At 40.7% G+C, this 24,517-nt stretch overlaps 1 protein-coding gene across 1 annotated transcript in view; it reads left to right on the forward strand.

The window, feature by feature from the left end:
- The first annotated feature begins 3,068 nt into the window (after positions 1-3,068).
- Desi2 (desumoylating isopeptidase 2) overlaps positions 3,069-24,517 on the forward strand; it is a 50,596-nt gene continuing 29,147 nt past the window's right edge. The window contains exon 1 of the mRNA XM_055608750.1: positions 3,069-3,357. Coding sequence (XP_055464725.1) covers positions 3,316-3,357 — 42 coding nt within the window. The 5' untranslated portion in view covers positions 3,069-3,315. The remainder of the gene's footprint in view (positions 3,358-24,517) is intronic.

Raw genomic sequence — 24,517 nt, forward strand, 5'->3', positions numbered from 1 at the left:
GCTTTCACCCCAATATCTGGCTCTCAAGTCTTTACTGGTAAGATCAAATGTTTGGGATTTTGTTTCTGAAAACAACAGGAGTCATTTTATATCTAAGTTCCTTTGTAAAATAATAGTAGTAGGTTTTCCCATGGGTCCATGACCTATCAGGTTGCAGGTTCTTAGCCACTTCAACAGGTTCTGGTTTGAATTCCAGTTCACAGAGTGGTCCTTAAACCCAGTTCAAACACACACACACACACACACACACACACACACACACGTACACGTGGTTGGTGACTCCTGTAACATTTGTGCCACTATTGCATCACTATTGCAGGCAAGACGCTAGTGTAGCAACTGGGTTTGTTCATGGGCAACACTGATGATTACTTTTCTCCTCTGGTATCACTGAAAATACCTTTCAGTACTATGAATACTAATCAGTAGGAGCGAAGCTTTTAGTTAGGCAATAGATCAGTTTTTCCATGTTTGGTAACATAAGTGGTGCCTTTAGCAATAAAGCCTTACCCTAAGGTTATGGAGAGTAACCAATAGCCTTAGCATAGTGCAGTGTTGGGGGAAGCTGTCTATAGGGCCCTTTTGGCCAACAACTCAAGATGTAACCCCTTTTAAGCAACGGAGGTTTAATTTGGTGACCTAAGATGTCTAGTTGGGGCACCGTTTCTCCCATTTTATGATGACTTCATTTAAGTATATATATGTGTGTGTGTGATATATATATATATATATATATATATATATATATATATGTATAGTTTCATATATGTATATAGTTTAGGAAGCTTCTACAATAATAAGTTTCCATATGTGTTTTCAAAAGGCCATTAATGTTGGTTGTCCCTCTCCATATTCCTTTCTTTACCCTATCCTCTCACCTCCTTCCCCATTTCATAATCCTTTCCAACTGCACTTTTAAAATATATTTCCTAGTGCTTCAACTTTTACCTTGACATATCCTGGAGTCATTTGAGAAAGAAATCCCAATAAAAGGATTATCTTGACCAAATTAGCCTATGAGTATTGTCTTGATTGTCTTAATTGATATGAGGGCCCAGCCCACTGAAGGTGGTACCATTCCCTGGGCAGATGTAGAAGCTGTATAAAAAAGCTAGCCAAGCATAAGCCTGTAACCGAGCCAGCAAGCAGTGTTCCTCCAAGGTGTCTGCTTTAAGTTTCTGTCCTATCCTGACTTCCTTCCTTCCGTGACAGATTATTACATATAAGCCCTTTCTTCCCTCAGCTTCTTTTGGTCAGAGTCTCTGTTATCACAGCAGCAGAAAGGCTATCCAACTAGTCTCTAGGCTTTAAATTCTACTTAAATGTCTATTTTAGTCAGCTTAATGGTTTTGACTCCATTTCGTTTATGTAAATGCCTACTCAATATCTCATGAGCATGTAAAAGGCACTTAGAAATATAACATGACCAAACTATAACTCTACCGCCCTCTTTCTAACCTGCTTCTCCTTCAAATGTTTCATATATCATAAATAACATACTATCTACCCAAATGTGTCAAAAATCTAGAACCTATTCTTGAAACCATCCCCAACCCCTGCAACAAATTCAATGTCCAAGCGTCTTCATATAATTCTGGTTACTACACTCCCAAAATCAGGAAGAAGAAAAAAAAGCCACAAATCCAAATAGCTTTTCAAGTCTCTTGCATTATATTTGTTAATGTCCTGTTGACCAAAGCAAGTCAAGGCTTGCTAGATTCCGTAGAGAGAGAAACATCAAAAGTTATAATCTGAGATGCTATTTTTACAGCCTACCATGTTTATCTTCATGTTTCCACTTCCTTAGCCTCTTTAAAGTTCCACAAAGAAACTCAAGCAATCTTTTTAAAAGACTTATGCACATACTCATGTCACTCCGTGGCCCAAACCTCACCAAGTCTTCATTTAAAATCCAACCTCGGGGGGCTGAAGAGATGACTCACCCACTAAGAATATTTGCTGCTCTTTGGAAGACCTGAGTTTGGTTCCCAGCACCCAGGCCAACATCTCACAGCTGCCTGTAACTTCAGGTGCAGGGCATCAATGCCCTCTTTTGGTCTCCTTGGGCAGGTGCATTCCCCTTGATCATTGTATTCTAGCCACAGAGGACTATATAGAAATACAGAATATAGAAAACTTTGTCATGTCTTATACCTATGCACTTTCGTCTCTAATTGGAATTCTTGGATCTCTTATATTTGACGACCCAACTTTCTGTCATTCAAACTAAATATAGCAGTCCTTCCCCACACATTTTAAGATAACTCACAATCATCTTAATTTTTGTACAAAACACACAATGCTGGAACTTTGTCCCCCATGTCAGTTCTATCACTACAGTCATTCCTTAGTCTATCATGGCACAAGGCAGGAGCACAAAAAATATTTGTTGAATGGGTGCACAAACGCTGTGTCCTAGGACTAAGCTAATCTATGAGTTGCTACACTCTTCAAAGCCCAGGATACTCTCGGGAAATGTGAATTCCATCCTGAGGGTTAACTGAGTGCATCCTAACCTTTCAACAGTAACCTTCCTTCTTTTATTTCCTCACTCCTACTCTTGCAAAAAATAAAATAAAATAAGTAGAAAGGCTTTGGAAAACTTAGTCATCACTTCCTCACGCTGCGTTTAATTCACATGTCACGCTACCAGCGCCAGAAACAGCAGTGAAACCTAGAAGGTATAAGACTTCTCTGCTCGCCAAGGACGAACAGCGAAGGTTTCCCCTGACAAATCCATTGCAGGGCATGCTGGGAGCTGTAGTCTCCCAGGGAGACGTGAGGGCACACACGGTCCGGATGCATGCTGGGAGATGTAGTCAGACTGCCCTGTACGCCCAATAGGAGCCTAGGATTCCCGCGTTCCATTCTGGGAAATGTAGTCTCTCTGCGACCTCGACTCTCCAGGGTGAAGAGGCACCCAGCCTGGCGCCATTTTAGGTCTCGAGGTGCGGCGCTTAAGAGTCAGCGCGCAGGCGGGCTCAGCCCTGGCTCCGGGCGGGCCCCGCCTCCAGGGTGCCTGGAGCCCGCCCCTCGCCCAGGCTCCGCCTTCCCCCACGTGTCTGCGGCCAAGGGGAGGCGCCTGAGCCGGAGCGGGCTCTCCACCGGTCTGGCCCGGTCCTCACACAGGTTTCTGTCAGCGGCTCCCGGGAGCGGCCCCGGCTGCCGGATGCTTCCGGCCCGGCTGCGGCGGGCCGGGCTGGACGCTTAGTGCCCGGCTCGAGCCCTGCGTGAGGCGCCCGCGGGGGAGACGGCGGCCTCCGCCCCGTGGAGACCGAGCGGCTGGAGGACGAGGCGGCGGCCGCGGGGAAGAGGATGGGGGCTAACCAGTTAGTGGTGCTCAACGTGTACGACATGGTGAGTGCGGCCCCCGGCGGCCCCGAGCCGGCCCGCGGCTCCCTGCCTCGGGTCCCCGCCTCCGGCTTAGTTCTCGGGGTGGGGGGAGGGGACCGGCGCGCCGGCTTCTAAGCCCTCGACTGGCCGGCGCGCCTCCCGGAGGTGTCCGCTCGGCCCGGGGGAGGGCCCCGGCGTCCTCCCCGCCCTCGGCTCCCTGGCTGTGGGCCCGACCCCCCGGGAGGAGGAGCGGCGTCCCCTCCGCGAGGCTTCCGTCGCCCGGCGACCTCCCCGCCGCCGCCTGGCCCCCCAGCCGCCCCTGCTCCCCGCTGCCCTGCCCCGGCCGACCCTTGCCCGGCTCCAGAGGCTCAGGTCTTCCGCCAACTCCCGAGCCCCTCGAGTCGAGAAAGTCACAGCTGCGAGGCGGATGCTAGAGTCTTTCCCCCCGAGGGAGAACAGGAGCCAACACACCCTCTCACCTCCGAGGCAGCCTCATTAAAATGAATGAAGCTAAAATTTATCTAGAAAAAGAGCGCCGTTGAATTATTTAGAGGGCACAGGGGGACTCCTTTCCTAGATTCTGGAGGACCACTTTCCAGGTGATGCAACAGGTGGATGACGTGACCACTAGAAAGGGAAGGGAAGCCTAGTTTATTATGTCACCTAACTTTGAAGAACTGTAAACACACAGGGTAGGGTTCAAAGACCCGGCCTCCTGCCGTTGCAATTGGAGTACCCCTAGAAGAGCACTGGGTAGGGAATGGTTCCCCTCAGTGAGATGCAGGTTTGGGTTTGTTCCCCTTGCCTTTGGTTACTTAATATTTCTTTTGTAAAGGATTACCTTTGCCTGAAAAGCCTGAAATTTCCTGTATGTGCGTTGACAGATGAGAATTCTCCATCATTGGTTCCTTGTGTTTTTTTTTTTGTTTGTTTGTTTGTTTTTGGCTTAAATACTTGGAAATTCAGCAGGAAGTAGTCTTGGTTCTTATTTACAGCTCTAATATCTTTATTCTTTGTATTGTTTATAAGCTTTTAATTGAACAGGGAACTATTGATAGAAAGGGATTCCTCCTGCCATATCTAGGAGTTAACGTTGCAAGTCTGCCTGTAACTAGAAGTGAGGCTTCCAGCAGATTCCAGTGTACGTCTGGAGGTTAAAGGATGTGGGTGAACAGGCTAGGGAGTGTGAAAATCATGTGTATTATACTACAGCCTACATTACTGGTTGAGAAATAATCTCGGTCATTACAGCTGAGAAATTCCAGGGGGATGGTCCTGACCAAAGTCCATCTTTTGATCAGTATTTAATGTTTAATAAGTGCTTGCTTTAAGTTGGGGGGGGGCGGTTATTCTCTGGATTTAAACTTTTTTGTTCATGGAAATCCTTTCTAAGACTTAATATTGAGCCTATAATCCCAGCACTCAGGGAGGCAGAGGCAGGTGGATCTTCTGTGAGTTCAAGGCTAGCCTGGCCTACAGAGCAAGTCCAGGACAGCCAAGGCTACACAGGGAAACCCTGTCTCAAAGAGGGAGACACTCACGGACAGACTTCCTATTGCCTCCCTCCCCCCTCTTTGAGGCAGGCTTTCTCTGTGTAGCTCTGGCTGCTGTTATAAACTATTCCTTAGGATATGTTTTACTCTGGAGAATATATATTGAGATCATCTATATTTTTAATAAATTAGGATTATACAATTGCCAGTGGCTATAGTTTCAGAACCCAAAAGAAATATGTAAAATAGTTTTGCTTTTTAGATTAAATTTCAAATACATTACACAGCATATAGTGTATTCTGTCGATTGGGAAAATCATTACTAATTTTGAAGTGGTAAGGGCTAGGGATGATATTCAAACCAATTTTTTTTTAGGGGAAAAGTGTTTTGAATGATGTTAAAATATGAAGTAGTTAAAAAGGAACTTATTCTTCCTGCCATTCTATAGATGCAGAGAAAAAAAAAAAAAGAGCAAGTGATCTTCGCAGGTGACTAAAAACAGAATCTAGAATTTCTAGATGGCAGTCTTGATTTAGTATTTTCTCTGTTGAATAATTCCCTTAATTTCTTAAGGGAAATTTGCTTAATTTCATCAACAGGAAGAGAAGCATTTGAATAACATGTTTGTTTGTTTGTTTAAGAAACTTGTGTGTTCTTTTGAAGGTTTTTGGTCTATGAATGCTTTTATCTCTAATTCAGAAACTTATCATTATTTAATTTTGACCTGTAGAAACCACAGGCAGGATCTATTACCTCTGCTTTAAGGAACTTGAGATCTCATAAGGAAGACACAAGAGTTATAATTTAGAGCAGAAGAGGCTCCTGGAGATTATTTGGTGTTGTAGGATCTGGAAATGCTGAAAGAGAAAAGGGGGTAAACTAGAAGCATTGGTAGGCTTCTCAAGACCAGTCAGCATTACCAGAGAACAAGAGTGGGAAAGCACAGGCTGAGCGGGGATCTGAGCTGGTCCAGTTTAGCTGGAGGGTAGGAGAGTGAGTGAAGGATTGTGGGGACTTTGTGAACCAGGGGGAAAGACTTGTTTACCTCAAGGGGACAGTGTGATCACAGTTACATTTAAGGGCAAAGCCAAGTAGATTAAGGTACACATTTTTTTCCTATTACACCCTTTTTTCTCTAATCAGTTTTACTTTTTGATGTAGTTTTGCTTGCTGTCCAAGGTAAATTCCTTTTATCTTTGGTTATAATTTCTGTTCTTTGTAGATAGCCTTTGATGATAATTGCTGTTTATAAGCCTCGTCTATCAGCTGTTCCTAAACCAACCATTGGTTTTTCCCGTTGTCGTGTATCCGTGTGTCTCTTCGTCACCTGCTTCAGCTATGACTGTATTTTCTCATTCACTAGATTGGATAGCTGTGGATCATTCCTCCTCATGTACACCTAGCACATGCATGTAAATAACTAGCAGGGTTGCTGTGTTACCTTCCTTTTTGTGGAGGACTCACATCATCCTTAAAATGTTATTTATCATCTACAGAATTGCTAAATTATTACTTACTTTCTTTTTGGTAATTATAGTCCTCTGCATACTTTGGGACAACTTAATACCAATAAAATATGGCCAGGAGTGATTCTCAGAATCTTGAGAATGAATATTCATACATTCGTAATTTACCTGTATGTAGAGCAAGTCTGTGATTCAGATTTCTTTCAATTACTGGAATAAATCTCTGTTATAGTTGCGTTAACACGGTCTTTATTTTTCATAGATCTGTAATTTGTATAAGGCTATCTCAGCTACTAATGAATTTCTTAAACATTAAAATATACAAGTGTTTATGTTTATCAATTCTTTCTAGAAACAAGTTTCTTCCTTTTTAAAAAATTATGCCTATATATTTCAAAGTCTTTGAAAAATAGGAAAGAAACACCCTAGAACTCTTGAGTGGACTGCATTGTTTTGGCTGGAATTTCAGATTCCTCCAAGAAAGTATGAAGTTAGTTGGGTGTGATAAGGTCTGACTTTTCATACATCTGTAGATTTAATTCAGACTTTCTAAATGAGTTCCATGTGCTTGACAGTTGGTTACCTGGTCTGGTCCAGCTCAGTTTTGGTTGATCTGTATAAAAGTAACAGAACTTGACCATCATCAGCTTAAATTGGAAAGATACTGTCTTAAATCCAGAGATTAAAAAGCTCCTCAGATAGTTCAGCAGCTCAGTCATGTCATTAGGATTCTGCAGCCTCCTACTCCTCTGTGCTCAGCTTGCTGGCGTTTGTCTTTGATTTGTGTCCTCTGAGTTGCAAAATTACTGCCAAAGCACTAAATTTGGTGTCATCATGTAACAGAATGTGGAGGTTAGCTGTAGTAGGGTGGGAGGAGGGGGAGGGCTCTACCTGTACCTCTGTTTTAACAAAAAGGAAAAGCTTTGGCAATCCCTCCAGAGATTGTTCAGAACTGGCTCCCATGTAGTAACTATGCTGAACCTGAATAAGTGGATCACTGGCTTTTCCAGCCTTTATAGGCAAATTGTAGGCAGCTAGCTTGGAACTTAGAGTGTCACACATTTGACTTTCTGAATTGTGTGGTCACATGTGGATGTGGATGTCAAACAACCTTCAGTGTTGCTCCTCAGGTGCCCTCTACCTTTTTTTTTTTTTAAGTTGGGGTTTACTGGTCTGGAACTCACCCAGTAGGGTAAATTGGCTGGCTGTGAGTCCCAGGAATACACCTATCTCTGTCTGTCCCGTGTTTATAATACAAATACTATCATGCTTGAGCCTGGAGAGATGGCTTAGTTGTTAAGAGCACTGGCCGTTCTTCCAGAGGACCTGGGTTCATTTCACAGCACCCTGTGGCAGCTCACAACTGTCTGTAATTCCAGTTCCAGGGGGATCTAACACCCTCACACAGACATATATGCAGGCAAAACACCAATGCAGATAAAAATAAATATTTAGAAAACAACAACAACAACAAAAATCCAAATACTATCATGCTTGGCTTTTTCGGGGGGGGGGGGGATGCGGAGGGGGAATAAGACAGTCTCTCACTATGTATCACATCAGGATGGCCTGGAACTCACAGAGAGCCTTCTGCCCCTGCCTCCTGAGTACTAAGATTAAAGGTGTGTGCAGCCATGGCCAGTGGCCAATTTTTTTTTTTTTTTTTTTACATGGGTCCTAGAGGGTGAACTCAGATCCTTATGCTTTCAAGGCAAGTACTTACCAAATGAGCTACCTGCTATCCCCAACTTCTTGAATATTTAAAGTTTTTCAAATTAAATTTACTCAGTTTTCTTTATGTGTATTTATTTACATGTATGTAATTTTTGTTGTTTGGTTGTTCCATTGTTTAATTGGTTGGTTGATTTTGAGACAATCTTATCTTTCCTTTTATAATTTTATTTATTTATTACAGTTTATTTACTTTGTATCCCGGCAGTAGCCCCCTCTGTCTGCTCCCAGTCCCACCCTCCATTCCTCTTCTTCCCCTATATCCCTTCCTTAGTCCCCTGATAGGGGAGGACCTTTTACTTCTTCCCCTTCCATCTGACCCTAGCCTATCAGGTCTCATCAGGACTGGCTATATCATTGTCCTCTGTAGCCTGACAAGGCTGCACCCCCCCAGGGGAGGTGATCAAAGAGCCGGCAACTGAGTTCATGTCACAGACAGCCCCTGCTCCCCTTACTAAGAACCCACTTGGAAACTGAGCAGCCTATGAGCTTCCTCTGAGCAGGGTGTCTAGGTCCTCTCCATGCATGGTCCTTGGTTGGAATATCAGTGTCTGCAGGAACCCCTGGGCTCAGGTTTTTTGGCTTTGTTGATCAATCTGGCACTTTGTCAGAAAATTAGGAATAATCCTACCTCAAGATCCAGCTATACCACTCCTGGGCATATATCTGAAAGATGCTTAACCATACAAGAACATTTGCTCAACTATGTTCATAGCAGCTTTATTCGTAATAGCCAGAATCTGGAAACAACCTAGATGTCCCTCAACTGAAGAATGGATATAGAAATTGTGGTACATTTGCACAATGGAATACTACTCAGCAATTAAAAACAAGGAAATCATGAAATTTGCAGGCAAATGATAGGAACTAGAAACGATCATCCTGAGTGAGGTAACCCAGAAGCAGAAAGACACATATGTTATATACTCACTTATAGATGGATATTAGCCTTTGTAATATAGGGAAAACATACTAAAATCTTGAGACAGAATTTTATGTTGACCAAGCTTGCCCTGAATTCCTGGTCTCCATGTCTTTGCCTTCTGGGCCTTACCTCCTTAAGTTGGTGTGCCTTTTAAAGGCTCATCTCACTAAATGGGCCCACTCAGATATTTCAGTCACTTAACTAAAGACTTTTAGTTACATCTGTTAGTTATATTTTAGCCTTCTGCCATTATATATTCACAAATTCTGGGCATTAGGTTGTAGATATCTTTGGGAGTCATCTTACCTAGCACACCATCAGTGAAAGATATAATTATAATCCCTCAAATACTCAAGAGTTCCCTCTTAGCAGCTCCTTGACTTTGCATAGAGTAACTGTTAACCTAATACCTAAAAACAGAAAATTTGAAGTATACAAAACAATTAAGTGTAGAAATCTTTTATTATTGGGCAATACGCAGATGTCAATTGACTACAAGCATATTATTAACCAAAAGTGTAGGGGTGTTGTATTAGTTACTTATCTCGTTTCAGTAGTAAAATTCCTAAGAAAAGAAACTTGAGGGAAGGATTTATTTTGGTTCACTGCTTGAAGGTACAGTCCAGGCATGGTGGCAAATATGTGAGTGTCTTGTCACAGCTTATCTTCAGATAGTAGAGACGTGAATGCTGCTGTTGCATATGCTTCCTTTTGATTTGGTTCAGGAGCTCAGCCCAGGGAATGATGATGTCCACATTCAGAGTGGGGCTTCCCTCCTGGGTTCCACCTCTCTGGAAATGTCCTCAAAGACATGCACAGAGTTTTATCTTCTAGGTGATTCTAAATATTTATAGTCAAGCTTATAATCAAGATTAACTATTACAAGTCTACTTTTTGTCAGCACAACACCCAAACATATTTTATTATTAGTAATTACTCTTTTTTAAGTCATAAATTTCTGCCTCTGGACTCTATAGCCTCACACCCACCTTAATGCAAAATGTGCTATTCTATTTCAGATGTCCTATAGTCTTAACAGTTCCAATACTGTTAAAAATCCCAAACTCTTCTGAGACTGAGTATTCTGTGAACTCCATCAGAGTTAAAGAATAGTTTATATACTTCCAGTGTACAATGGCACAGAATTTTGAAAATCCTTTCTAAAAGGAAAGAAAGGGAGCACAACAAGGAAAGATCAGGCTAAAGCAAGACTAAAACCAAACACTAAGTTCTGAAGCTCTCTTCATTGTCTGGAGATCTTGGTGGCATCATTGGTATAGTGGATTGATTGAGATGATCCACCCATATTTTGGGACATTTGAATACTTGGTCCCCAGTTGGTAATGTTGTTTGGGAAGGTATAGGAGGTGTGGTCTTGTTGGAAGAGCTATGTCACTGGAGGTGGGCATCAAGAGTTTGAAGACTCATGGCAGTTTGAGTGTCCTTCCTGCCTACAGTTCAAGATATGAGCTCTCAACTGTTCCTGCCATCCTGTCGGCCTGCTGCCATGCTTTCCTCCTGTGATGGTGATAGCCTCTTATCCCTTTAGAACCATAAGCCCAAATAAACCCTCTTTTTGTAGGTTGCCTTGGTCATGGAATTCTATCAGAGCAATAGAAAAGTATCTAATACAGAACAGAATTTGGTACCAGGAGTTGGCCTAGTACTGTGAAGAACCTGACCATGTGGGGGTCTCAGTGGAGTGTGGAAAGCTTTGGGGACATTGTACTAGGTAAGCTGTAGAATGCTATAAAAAGGCTTATCAGCTCATCCTAGTAGGAGCCTGGAAAGCAGTGCAGAGAACTGTGCAGTTTATGGAGTTCCAGTCCAAAGGAAACAGTGTTAACAACTGGGCTTGAAACTCTTTCTGTGTGATATTGGGGAGGCGGGAGATATGTGGCTTTTTTCTGCCTGTGTCCTAAGAACTTACTTGAGGCTAAATTTAAAAGTAATGGGCTGATTTCCTTTGCAGAGAATATTAGGTAGTCTAATATTTGTTATGCAGTTATTAGTAATTACTCTTAAGCATATCTACAAAGAAAAAGAACAACTGGGCGAAAAGAAATACAAAACATACTTTAAGAAGAGGAAAAGATACCAAGAGACTTAATGTTTCAGCTTCTGCTGAGACAAATGAGATTAATGCCTGATCTGCATTGAAAAAAAGAGACGGGTACCAGCTTATGAAAGGAGATGCCTAAGCAATTTTCTGCTCTTAGAAAATATATACAAAAGCTTCTGCATTTTAATGGACCACGTATCTATCTCAAACCAACAGCCAAACTTGGCATTGTCGTCCATGTAGGCACTGCCTTTACAGTCATGAAGGGTGGAACCAGCTCAAGAGAGATAAGAATGTTACAGGCAGCAAAACTGGAAGGGCAGAGTGATCTAAGTAAGCTCTTTGACACCAGGCATGGAGCTACAGGGTTTGGAGTTTGCCCTGCTGGCTTTCAGTTGGTCTTCTTTGGTCCAGTATTCTTTCTATGCCCTGATTCCTTCCTTTTGGAATGGTAATGTACAGTCTGTGCCATTGTATTTTGGAAGTGTGTAATTTGCTTTTTTATTTTACAGGGGGTTACAATTAAGAGATTGTCTGGAGTCTGAGAAGAGAATTTGGGCTTTTAAGCTGTGTTGAGATTATGGGTACTTTCAAAGTTGGACTATCTTTTGTATTATGATATGACCAGCTGCCATGCTTCTCCATTGTGATGGAGATAAGAGTCTTATTCCTCTGGAACCATAAGCATAAAACAAACACTTCTATAAGTTATGGCTAAGACCATCACTTGGTTAAGACCATAACTTGGTCATGGTGTTTTAGCACAACAATAGAAAAGTAACTAAGATAATGTATGTTTTAACAGCCTTCAGTAGTCCTTTCCCTCCAATTCTACCTGCAGCATATGTGACCTTGCTCTTGGGCCACCAGCTGTACTCAGTGCCTATAGCTTCCTTTGGTGGGCATCCCATAGTTCTGGGGTTCTATGTTGTAACTGACTCCACCTTCACAGCTTTTACACTGTGACCTCTCAGGGCTACGTTGAAAATACTTAAACCCTGCCACACAATTGCCTGGCTATAGTGGCTTTCTGGAACCATTGTGCTAGCCTCATGATGTTTTCTTGCTTAGTGTGCCTGCAAAACTGATACTGTTTGGATAATGATGCTGAGTTCTGCTGCAGGCTTCAGATGTAGTTTGTTCCCCTTCTGTCACAGCTATGGCTTCCATGTGCCTTGGCAGTTCAGCTTGGGAGCACACTTTTCTAGGCAGTTTGTTGTTGTTGTTTTTAATCAAAGAACCTCTTTTCTCATTCTCAATTCAGGTACTCTCCTATTAAATTTTCATTTTTCACAATAGTCTTCAATAGGCAGAGATATTATTACTATTACTATTACTATTATTATTATTATTACTATTATTATTATTATTATTATTATTATAATCAAAGATACCTTTCCCATTATGTCATTACAGGGTGCAGGGTTTCTCTTTAAAGACACTAGTCTCTAACAATTGCAGCTGCAGTCTTCACATGTGCCTTTTCTGCATTTTTATTTTTATTATGTGTATGTTGCCTGGTAGGGGCCTGTCATGAGATCATGCCATGGCACACATTTAGAGGCCAGACGATAACTTTGTGAAGGCAGTTCTTTCCTTTTATCTTTACATGAGTTATGAGAACAAACTCAGATTTCCAGGCTTGTGTGGCAAGCACGTTTATGACATAGCCATCTCCCTGACCCCTTTTCTGCATCTTTAAACTTACAATCCTTTCCTTGCCAAACATTACCTTTCTCATATTTTCCTGCTGTCTTCTATAACTGTACATCTTATTAAGAGCAGCCAGCATTAGTAACGAGGCCAATGCCTCAGTCCACTACTTTTGAATTATCATCACTTATATTTTCAAGAGAGAGTCAGAGTGCAGCTAGCTTCTCTACCAGGCTGTAATACAAGTGGCTTTTAGCCCAGATCTCAGTATGGTCCTTGTTTCCCTCTGAAACAAGGGCCTGGGCTTCCCACTGTCTGAATTTCTCTTGGCATTTTTATTAGCTACTTTTCTGTTGCTGTAATAGAACACTCTGACCAAAACAACTTAGTGGGGAAGAAAGGGTTTATTTGGCTTATACTTCCAGGCCACAATCCATCATGGAAGGAAGTCAGGGCAGAAACTGTGGAGGAACACTACTTACTGGCTCACTCTGTGGCTCATGGGCATGGGCAGCTAGCTGCCTTTCTTATACAGTCCTGCCTAGGGATAGTACCACTCACAATGGGCTGGGCTCTCTTAACATCAAACTAATGCTCCAAACATGCCCACAGGCCAGTCTGATCAATGCAGTTTTTCAATTGAGATTCCCTCTTCCCAGGTGATTCTAGGTTCTATATTAAGTTAATAATAAAAACTAAGCAGCATAGTATCCTGTTCTTCTAGACTCCCACCAGAATGGTCTTTCCTCACTAAATTATGGTGTTGTCATTACTGAGTTTTTGCCAATACTAATTGTGTTACCACACTATTTTAATTATTGCAATTTCATAATATATTTAGTATTTGACTAGACTATCTTCCCTTCACTATTATGCAAAGGTTTTCTTGGTGTTACTTTCTTTTCTAGAAGTATTTTTTTTTAAGTCTTAGAAGAGTAATTCTATAGGTTTTTTTGTTTATGTTAAAATACAATGTAAAATTTACCATCTTATGCATTTTTGTTTGTTTGTTTTTCGAGGCAGGGCTTCTCTGTACAGCCTTGGCTGTTCTGGCACAGTGTAGACCAGCCTGGCCTTGAACTCACAGAGATCCACCTGCCTCTGCCTTCCTGAGTGCTGGGATTAAAGGTGTGAGCCACACTGCCCACTAACCATTTAGACATTTTTAACCTTGTGCAGTTAGTTAAATATACTCACATCATTTTGCAGTCAGCTTCCAGAACTTCTTTTCATCTTGCAAAACAAACTGTCTTTTCTGTTTTCTGCCCTGTAAGTTTGAGTACTTCATGTAATTTTTTGCCCTTTTGTGACTAGCTTGTTACTCAGCATACCCTCCTTAGTGTCTCTGCGTATTGTAATATGTGTGAGAATTTCCCCCCCCCTTATGGCTGAGTTGTACTCATTGTACTTATGTAACAGTCTGTTTCTCTAGTCATCTGTTGGTCGTTACTTCTAATTTTTAATGTAGAGATCCCTGAATTCCTAGCTTTTAATTATTTTGAATATATGCCCAGAAAGTCTATATAGTTTGCTTCTTTTTAAATTGGATGTTCACTCAACCCATAAGCTTGAGAAGAATAGAGTTTGATTTTTGTTTGTTTGTTTGCTTTTAAATTTTTATCTGGAAAATTTATACAAAAAAATTTAATAAGTAAATGCCAAGCTTCTATATCTAAACCATCTTAGAATAAAATTTAATGAGTAAAGTGCTTGGTATATTGAATAACAATAAGTGCTAAAGAAGAAAACAAATAAGAAACAAAGGGACAGTGAAGGTCAGGCTGGTGTATTTTAAATTATACTAGAGTGTCAAATAGAGTGATCAAGAGAGGCCTAAGAAACATTCCTAGAGCGTGGAAGAATACGTTAGATTTCTATATAAAGTGTTCCAAAGGGTGAGCAAATACAAGGGCCCTGAGTTGAGTTACATGCTGCCTTTAAGTAAATATACAGCAAGAAATGAGTTTTGAGAATATTTTTGACTTATGTTCTTAAGTAGACTCGTGAAAATCTTTGAAAATGGGTCAAGCAATACCATGCAGAAGCAGTCAGTTTGGGGGTAGATGCCACAAATTTGAAAAAGCACCTTTGCCTAACAGAAGGACAGTGATAGCTGGTGAAGAGCTGTTTAAAAAGTTAGAATACTTGAGTGCAGAGTTAAAAGTGAAAAAGGATCAAGTGCTGGGCAAAAGTAAGTTAGGAAAACTCAAAGCCTGGTCTACCTTAAGCTTTAAAATTAAAGTGGTTTATGAAGGCACGAAAAAGTTAGAGAAAACAAAAGTCAAGCTAATTTTATGCTTTTTCATGGCCTTACTAAATCCTCAAGTTATTTTAACCACTTGGGTTACAGAAAAGATAAAAGCAATGAGCACCTTTGCAGAGGAGGGTAATCAGCAGGTACAAGTGACTAACCTTGTTAGTATTGGAAAAATACTGAAATATTTGTGTAATTTTTTCATTTAAATATAAATATTTGGAAGCCAACAATCAGACCTGGTCAGATGAGAACAGGCAAAACATAGCCATGCTACATAAGAAAGAAAACAAAAAGGGGGCAAAGTTAAGTAAAAATATTAAGATAAACATGTTGTGCTAGGATTCTCGAGAGGAACATAACAGAGAGACAGAGACAGAGAGAGAATGGAATGTATTATGACTTACAGGCTGTGGTCTCAGTGGAAGATCCCAGAATACAGTTGTCAGTCCACAAGGCTGGATGTCTCAGCTGACCTTCAGAATGTGCCGGAACCCTGAAGAAGTAGGGTCTAATGCCAGGAAAGGATGGACTGTAAGGAGACAGCAAACTTCCTTTCCTGTCCTTGGTACAGGCTGCCAGCAGAAGGTGTGGTCCAGATTAAAGGTATACCTTTCCACCTCACAGATCCAGGTTAGAAGTACGTCTCCCCAAGTCAAGTGATTTAATTTAAAAAAAAAAAAAAAGTGTGGGGGAGGAGGAGAGGCAGAGGGGGCAGAAACAGGTAGATCTCTCTGAGTTCCAGGACAGCCAGAGAAAACCGTATCTTGGGGGGGAGGAAATCCCTCACAGGTGTGCCCAGCCATTTAGGTTTTAGTTAATTCCAGATGTTGTCAGCTTGACAACCAAGAATAGCATCGCAAATGATATGAAATAATATTAAAATCCCCTACTGAGTTTATTAGTTGTATTTATAATATCCATTGCCTTATTGAAAATTTGAAAATCTATTGGCCTTTTATGGCCGTTAAGCTTTATGTCTTCCATTTGGAAGTTTTATTGTTACTTTTTAAAATTTTGTTTTTCTGTTTGCCTGTCTGCATAGCCTTGGCCTACTGGAACTCACTGCGTAAATCAGGCTGGCTTCAAATTCACAGAAGCCTGCCTCTGCCTCCCAAGTGCTAAAATTAATGTTTAATTTAAATTTAATTTCATAATCTGGAATCACCTCAACTAGGAATTGAAAGTGGAACATCTTCACATAAAATTTTAGAAATCTGTGTTTGTTCTCAAGTACTACTTGTTTCAAACGGTTTATGAAATAATACCATACTCCCTGTATTAACTTGGCAATAAGCTAACTGAAGAAGTTTGTAAAAAAAAAAAAATTTTTTTTAAGTAATAACATTTAATAATTTGAGGAGGGAGATAATTGATAGACATAGGACATAGGAATCTTTCTATTAAAAAGAGCTGACGTTTTTAAGGGCTTTGTTTACCAGCCATTATGAGGAGAAAGGAAGCTACCTCTTAAGTTAAATTAAAGTCAACAAAGAAAAGGAACTCAGAAGGGAAGGAAACAAAGAGAGAAAGGAGAAAAACCTGCCCGGAATGGTAGAGCACAGATACAACTAAGAGCTCCTTACACTCAAACTGTACTCTCATCCAGCATATTTTCTCTCTGTAGGGTTGGGGATGGGCTTAGCAGTAGGTCTCAACCTTCTTAATGCTAGGACTGTTGTTATGGATATTAATGTAAATATCAGATATGTGGGAAAAGCTAATATGCCACTGTGAGGGGTCATGACCCACAGGTTGAGAACCATCAAGCCATTTGCCCAGTATGTGCAAGTTCCTGGATTCCATCACTTGCACTGAAAAAAGAAGAGAACTGTGTTTCTCTGCTTGTCCTGCTCTCACACTTCTCTGAACTTCAGTTTCCTCAGTGCTCTCTGTAACTCGTGAATGGACAGTAAAAAAAAAAGAATATCGTATATCCTAAACTGTTTTTTGGTGATGGTTAAGTATAATTGTCAGCCTGTCTGGGCCATGGTAGCAGTCTATGTTGCTGCCCTAGGTCCTGGACTTGCTGGTCTCCAGAAGTTATGTGGTCCCCACAGTCTTACGATCTAGTTCTTTAAACTAGCCATTCACACTTCCTCATTGTCTGGGGTTGGATTCCACAGTCTTCCATTAGTCCCTCTCTGCCACATAGCTAGCTGCTCCAGTTCAAACGACTCTATCTACTCCACACCTCAGCAGCTCAGTGTGGCTCGAGAAAAGCACATAACCACTCTGACTGATCTCACTTAGAAATTGTGACCACATATCCCAAGAGGCCCTTAAATGTTCTCTGGCAGTGCTTCTTTATTCGTCTAGTCAATCAACTTTCCCAGTCCCCAAGACAGATATAGAGTATTTCATACCCTCTTTCCTACTCCTTATTCTCAGCTCACTTTCCAAGATGACCTCACAGCTTATTTCAGTGAAGGTAGGGATTTTTAAAATGCAAGTGTTTTCTTCTCTTTCCACTGGCCTATTATTACCCTGTTTGCTCCATTGCATGAAGTGAACGGATGCCCATGGCTCTCCTGTGGTCAGACATTCTACCCTGTTGTTGTAGAGCCATCTCTCTTCTAGCCTACCAGTATAAGCACGTCTCTCTCAGAGTAATTACTACTCTCCTCTGTCATTTCCCTCTCTATTGCATCATTCCAATTAAGTATATGTGCTAAAATGTTTTCCAGTGCAGAGCCATTTAAATGAGAGAAATTTACCATTGCGTTTATTTAGCATCCGCTGTATTGTACAATGATCTCAAGATGGAGATTTGTCCTTTTTAAAAAAGATTCTTACTATTTTTAAGTATGTATATGTGTGCATCGGTATCTGTGTGTGTGTCTGTGTCTGTATGAGTGTATGACACCTGCGTGGGGATATCCATGAAGAATAAATAAGGGCATCAGATCCCTTGGAGCTGGAGTTAACACGCGGTTGTGAGCTGCTCAGTTTCAAGTGTTAGCAACTGAAATGTAGTCCTCTGGAAGAACAAACACACTCTTAACTGTAGAATCATGTCTCCAGCCTTGGACTGGTCTTCTAAAATCAATTTCTCCAGAACTTTATCACTCTTATTTATAAAAGTGTTTTTCCTTTTTGAGGTAGAGTCTTGCTGCTGTATCCTAGACTGGCCTTCAATTTACTATTGTTTTCCGTTTACTGCCTTGGTAGTGCTAAGACTAATAATAAGAAGAACTAACCTGTTTATCTTTTATCTTTAAATACCGAACAGTGATGCAATAGCATAGATTTCAGGCTTCTCACAACAGGGTAGTGAACTTGAGGGCAGAAGCTAGTTCTTAGCTCATCCTTTTGTTGTTGTTGTTTTGTCTCCTTAAAAAAAGGTTTGTTGGAGGCAGGTGTGGTGGTGCACCTGGAGGCAGGCGCAGGAGGCTCTCTGATTTTCAGGCTAGCCAACCAGCCAATGCTGTAATGTTTGGCTCCCTGGACAGAGAGAAGAGGGAGTGTGGGGAGGAGAGAGAGAGAGAATGAGAAGAAAAGGGTTATTGGGCTTTCTTTAAAGCTTACAGAAGGTAAAGGTAAAGCTAGAGGCTGTTGGAGACAGGTAATGGTACTGTTCTCTACCCCCTCAGCTATCTATTGTCCTGATGGGTCTTCCTGATCTATCAGACTGGAAGCCGAAAGCTCTTGCCTATCATTATTGATTTAGTGTAAGAGGCAGAACTGAGAACAGAACAGCAGATGGCTATATCTGATCTCCTTCTTGGTCAAGCTTGCTGTCTGAAGTCTGTTATCAGGGGCAGTATATTACAGTTCTTTATCTTTGTGACATAGCCTAGAATCAGGGAACATGATTTATACCCTTAGGTATTATGGTTGTGTGACCTTGGGCAAGTCAGCTTAACTTTTGTGACTGTGTTTCTCTCTGAAATGGGAATCACAGCAATGTCTACATCATGCAGTTATTGAAAGGATCATGAGTCAATTAAAATGCATATAAAGATAGCTGATACCTAATAAGCAGTAGAAAGTGCTAGCTGTTGTAAGTAGTATTATCATTTGCAGGACTGTGTAAGCTAAGTGAGCTACCATTTATCTCCTTCAGCAGTTACTGAGTAACTGCAGTTTAGCTGTAGCTCAGTGATAGAGCACTTGCCTAGCATGCATGAGGCCCTGTCTATGCTCAGTCTCCAATATTTGTGGAGCTTTGCTGGATTGGGTTGAAGTCTGACATCTCCGGATAGCCATTTGTTTGTGCTCAGTCAATGATGGTGGACTCCCTTTTCTCAGCAGGGGTTCTAAAAGTCTCCTCTGATCTGGGACCCCAGGTTTTATAAGAAGTGTCACATAGCCTTCAAGGCAGATTACAGGCCAGACCCTTTACTGATAAGAAAACTGTTCAAACAAGCATCTGGGAATCCTAGAAATGCCCCACCCTGCTAAGGAAATCTTAGTCTTAAACAGTGACCTTTAATTGTATGTGGATATTCTTCCACTTATAGGATAATTAAGTACTATGTTCTCCTTTTTTTGATAGGACCATGCTACTAGATGGAAAATGAGGCACTGTACCACTACATGTAAAATAAGTATCTCTGACCCCAGTGAATCAAATAAATTCACCCTCAAAATCTCTCCCTCTGTCCAAGGTTTATAAATGCTTGGTTTCAAATACATGCTGACTGGTTGCGTGCTGTGTGATACCACCAGCCTTCTACCATGGCTGACGCCTGAGATTCATAATTTATCCCCTGCTTTGCCTTGTCTCTTTGGGCCTGCCCTCCAGCATGCTGGGCCTGGGATTCCCTAGGCATGTCTCAACTGCAGGCCCACCAGGCATGGGCTTTCTCTCACGTCTCTGCTGTGCCTACCTACCACAGCAGCTTAACCAAGAGCTGTAACACTTTGTTATGGCCATTGGCTTTGGAACACCCAAGTTTCCACTACCACCAGCGATATCATTCTAAATGAGCTAGCTAACTGTAACACTATGGAAAATTCTTTCCACAGCCCAGCTTAGCATCTGGGCCTTGCCCTAAGTCCCTTCAGCCATTCCTGAGATCCAGGACCTTTGATGTCTTTCTCTGTCCAGAATCCAAAATCCAGGCCCCCACCGAACAGAGAACGACAAATAATGCCTGGAAAAGAAGCTTTAAGTGTAGTTTAGGGGACTGGAGAGATGACTCAGAAGTTATGAGCACTGGCTGCTCTTCCAGAGGTCCTGAGTTCAATTCCCAGCAACCATATGGTGGCTCACAACCATCTTTAATGAGATCTGGTGCCTCTTCTGGCCTGCAGACATATGTGCAGGCAGTAAACTGCATACATAATAAATAAATAAGTCTTAAAAAAAATAAAGTGCAGTTTAACTTTCCTCACACTATTTAAAGAAATGTTACACTATAAAGAACAGTGCTAACTGGCTTGAAGTATGATTGTTTTGTTGGACACTAGCTTCAAAGTCTCCATTATATATGTGCAAAATTAGAATTAATTGGGCATTATAGTGCTCCCAGTGTTAGGAAGTTGTTTTAAAAAAGAGAGGGGGGAAGAGAGGATTAGCAAGATCATTCAATGAGTAAGATAGATCAGCCATACAAGTGCTTGCTCACTATGCACACGGTGACCTGAGTTCAGTCGCCAGAACCATAGAGGAAGAAGAGAACTTACTTCCAAAATTGTCCCGACTTCCACGTGCACCACTTTTACACGTGCACCCTCACACTCATATACACAGTAAGAAATATATTTTAAAGGAAGACGAACTTAGCCTAAGATAAGTTCATAATACCGTAAGGTAATTAGAATTTCTAGCTTATGGTCCAAAAATGTGTTGTCTGCAGCAGGTCTCAGTATGCCTGAATTGTATGAAAGTTGTATGGCTCACATACATTTGAAATTCTAGTTTGCAAAAAGATGTCTTGTTGGTTTTTCCTGCCCTTCAAATTGGGATTTAGGTACAGTCAGAATGCTGTTTCAATAACAGAGGTTACTGAATTAATGGCAAAGGAAGCACATTGTATAATGTTCAAGCAGTAGGAGATCATAGCTTTTTTATTTGTGGTAGTGCCTGGAGGAGCACCATAATTTCATGTTTTAGGAGAGTGATAAATTAACCTCCTCCTTATTCTAGAGTTGTTAAACACATTTCAAGATCATATAGAAAAAAAAGTGGTGCCACATGAGGATAGTTACTAGGAAGTAGAGTTGTGTGACAGGAGGCTAACTGTGGGCGAGAGTGACAGCCACTCATTGGGTAAGTCATTTTCCCAACATAATTCACCTTCCTTTCTTCCTTTATTTTTCTTTTCTTTTTTTTTTTTTTTTTTCTTTTTGTTGCTGTTGTTGGGCCAGGGATTGGGGTAGGGATGTCTACATATTAAGCTCCAGGACAGCCAGGGTTACACAGGGTTTCTCTGGGTATTCCTGGCTGTCCTGGAACGCTGTAGACCAGACTGGCAGCAAACTAAAGATCTGCTTGCCTCTGCCTCCCAAGTGCTGGGATCAAAGGCGTTTGCCACTACAAGTGGCTTATACTTTACATATTTCACATTGACTATTATCATGAAAGACAGAATAAGTGAAAGGACGTTTTAGAAGGACCTCACAAAATTTGTTCATGTTTCTATTTTAACATCAAATTGTAATTGATTTACATTGTTAATGAATTATTATGGATAGAGATCAAATTCATCGTCTTCCTGTCTCATGATTTAGCACAGTCCTTAGCCCAGCTAAGGAGACAGGCACATATTTTCTTGAAAAGTTGCCCTTTTTTATTACTCTACAAGTAGGTATGCATTTACAGTAAAGTTTACAACTAGATGTGATAGTTCATACCTATAATCACAGTTTTTAAGGGGCTGCTGCTCACCCATGAATTCAAAGCCAACCTTCACTACATTCTGAGTTCTGAGCTACACTAAGCTAGAGTTGAGACCCTTATCTTGAAACAACACAGAGTAAAATAAAGGTTAAACTGAGACACAGTTTAGAGGTCTCTTCTAAAACAGTATTTCTCAAATTTATCCTGAATCAACAAAAAAATACTTTAATAGAATATCCTCTATGCACACCTGTAACTAAAACCACATATTTAGGAAGGACCTTATCACATGCCCTCAATCGCTACTACTATGTGGTGTTCATCCATTTAAAATGCTGCTGTAACCCATTGAAAAAAATCAGGACTAGGAACCTTCAGTTTAAAATATATTCTCAAGCCAGGCAATGGTATGCTTGCCTTTAATTCCAGCACTCAAAAGATAGAGGCAGTCTCTGTGAGTTCAAGGCTAGCCTGGTATACAGAGTGAGTTAGAGGACAGCCAAAACTACACTTAGATAAACCCTTGTCTTGAAACATCAAAAAAACATCCGTGCATGGTGGTGCACAACTTGAGTCCCAGCACTTGGGGAGGTAGAGGCAGGCAGATCACTGTGAGTTCGAGGCCAGCCTGGTCCATAAGGCAAGTCCTGGACAGCTGGACAGCCAAGGCTACACAGAGAAACCCTATCTCAAAAAAAAAAACAAAAAAACAAAAAACCAAAACAGAAAAAAAAGTTATATTCTCAAAAGTAGGAAAAAAATACTTTATAGACTTTTTTCAAAAACTTAAAATACTACAAAATTGCTAGCTAATCTGTTATAATTATATATATATATAAAATAAATATAAAAGTTTAGTGCTTTTAAACTTCAAGGCAGCTGGGCACAGTGGCACACACCTGTAATTCCAGCACTCAGGGAGGCAGAAGCAGGTGGATCTCTGTAAGTTTGAGGCAAGTCTGATCTACAAAGCAAATCCAGGACAGCTAAGGCTATATAGAGAAACCCTGTCTTGGGGAGAAAAGAGGAAAAAAAAAAAGGCTTTTTAGTACTGACTGATATATAAATAATATTATAACGAAATGATTTTATGCAATAACTTTGTAAAATAATGCCGAATCACTAAGAACAGTTTATAGGAGACAGTACTATGGTAATTAATTAGCCTACAGTCTCCATTATTCGTGGTTTACTTGAGGCTTTTAAATTCAATAAATGAAATACTTTGTATTCCCAGAGCACTCTTTTTTGGGAGGAAAGTCACACATTCCAGTCAACATTTTACATAAACATTTGCCATAGCTTTGGAGGAAAACAGCCATACTTTACACTTACTCAAATTGTTTAACACTATTGTGTACAGAAGTTGTTTTCAAGTCTGAAGTGGCTGTATTAAGTATTTTAAGTTCCAGACTGGGGAAACAGCATATGTCATTGTCAGTCTCAAACTGGAAGCATAGGGGTTCATTAAATTGATAAGGCAAGTCATTGAGTAAAGTGAAGTTTAATGAAAGGTCTGTGTCAGAAAAATTAAAAGGCAATAATTCAGCTCATTAGTGTATACAGTAATTTAAAATAATAAATAGAAGTATTTAGGTCAGTTTTTATATTGAAGCAAAACTAAGCCCAAAGTATTTATTGCCTTCCTATGTATGTTTCCCATTTGTTTCCTTTATATTTGTTAATACTGTGGAACGCTTTTTAAGTTTTCTAGATGGGAATGATATCAGAGGAGGTAAAATGGTAAATGTCCATGTGTTCCATGTGTCCCTGTCTTGGCTCTTGTCTGTGTACTTACCATCTCCCTAGACTTTAGGGAAGATCTTGTACCAAAATGAGATTTGAGTCTCTAGCCTTCTCATGGATCTCACAGATACAAACAGCCTATAAAATACAGACTTACTTCAAGAGGCCTTGCACTCACCCTGTACTTCTCCAGAATATAAATAAATCTTGTAGGAGTCGGAAAGTAGAGTCAGATTAACTCTAACGTTGTTTGCACTTCAATTTAGTGAGTCACCACCCTTGGTAATTTGACTTCAGCTCTGAAAGTCTTAAGAATTCACAGATTGGCAGATAACCAGAACTGATCTCCTTGTTTACACATGCATCAGCTTTTCCTGGTATACTGAAAAATAACAGGCCTTTTTTTTTTTTCAGTAGATATATGCATTTGATACGTTTTTTTTTTTTTTTCTTCAGTATAAAAAGTACATCCCTATTCTTTTTTCTTTTTTTCTTAATCACTTTTTTCCTGTGACTGGCTTTGTAGCCTCAATGATCTTAAATTCTCCTGAGTATTGTTACTACAGGTTTGTACCAAGTTTGATATTTGACACTTAATGTTTACCAGGGGTCATTCATTTAAGACTCAGAGCAGCCTCTGTGGTGGCTTCTGTTTATTACCTCCTTGTGTACACATGGACATCAAGGAGCAGAGAAGTTAGGTATTTCCCAATTTGAATTAGTAAATACTAAAACCAGTATTTACACCAGGGTATTCTGGCTCCAGAATTTTGAATTAACATCACATTAACCTTTTATTTCTTTAAACAGATTGAGTACCTTTAGAGTTAGCAAATCCACTAACCAAGGCCAAACAGCTCTTCACTGCACCCAGTGTCTTCTATGCTTTTCTGTTAGTTGTCATATTTAACTTGATTAGCTCAAATACAATAGGAGAATTTCCCATGTGTTCCAAACTAGAATTTGAAGATTTTGGCCTTTCAGTGACCCTGGGGGTCAGAGGTTGTTAACATGCTGACTCCTCTGTTTTGTGGTTTCAGAGACAACTTGCTGTAGCCTCTGTGTG

Source organism: Psammomys obesus, unplaced genomic scaffold (assembly GCF_907164565.1).
Source record: "Psammomys obesus unplaced genomic scaffold, mPsaObe1.curated_primary_1811, whole genome shotgun sequence".
Taxonomy (NCBI): Eukaryota; Metazoa; Chordata; class Mammalia; order Rodentia; family Muridae; genus Psammomys; species Psammomys obesus.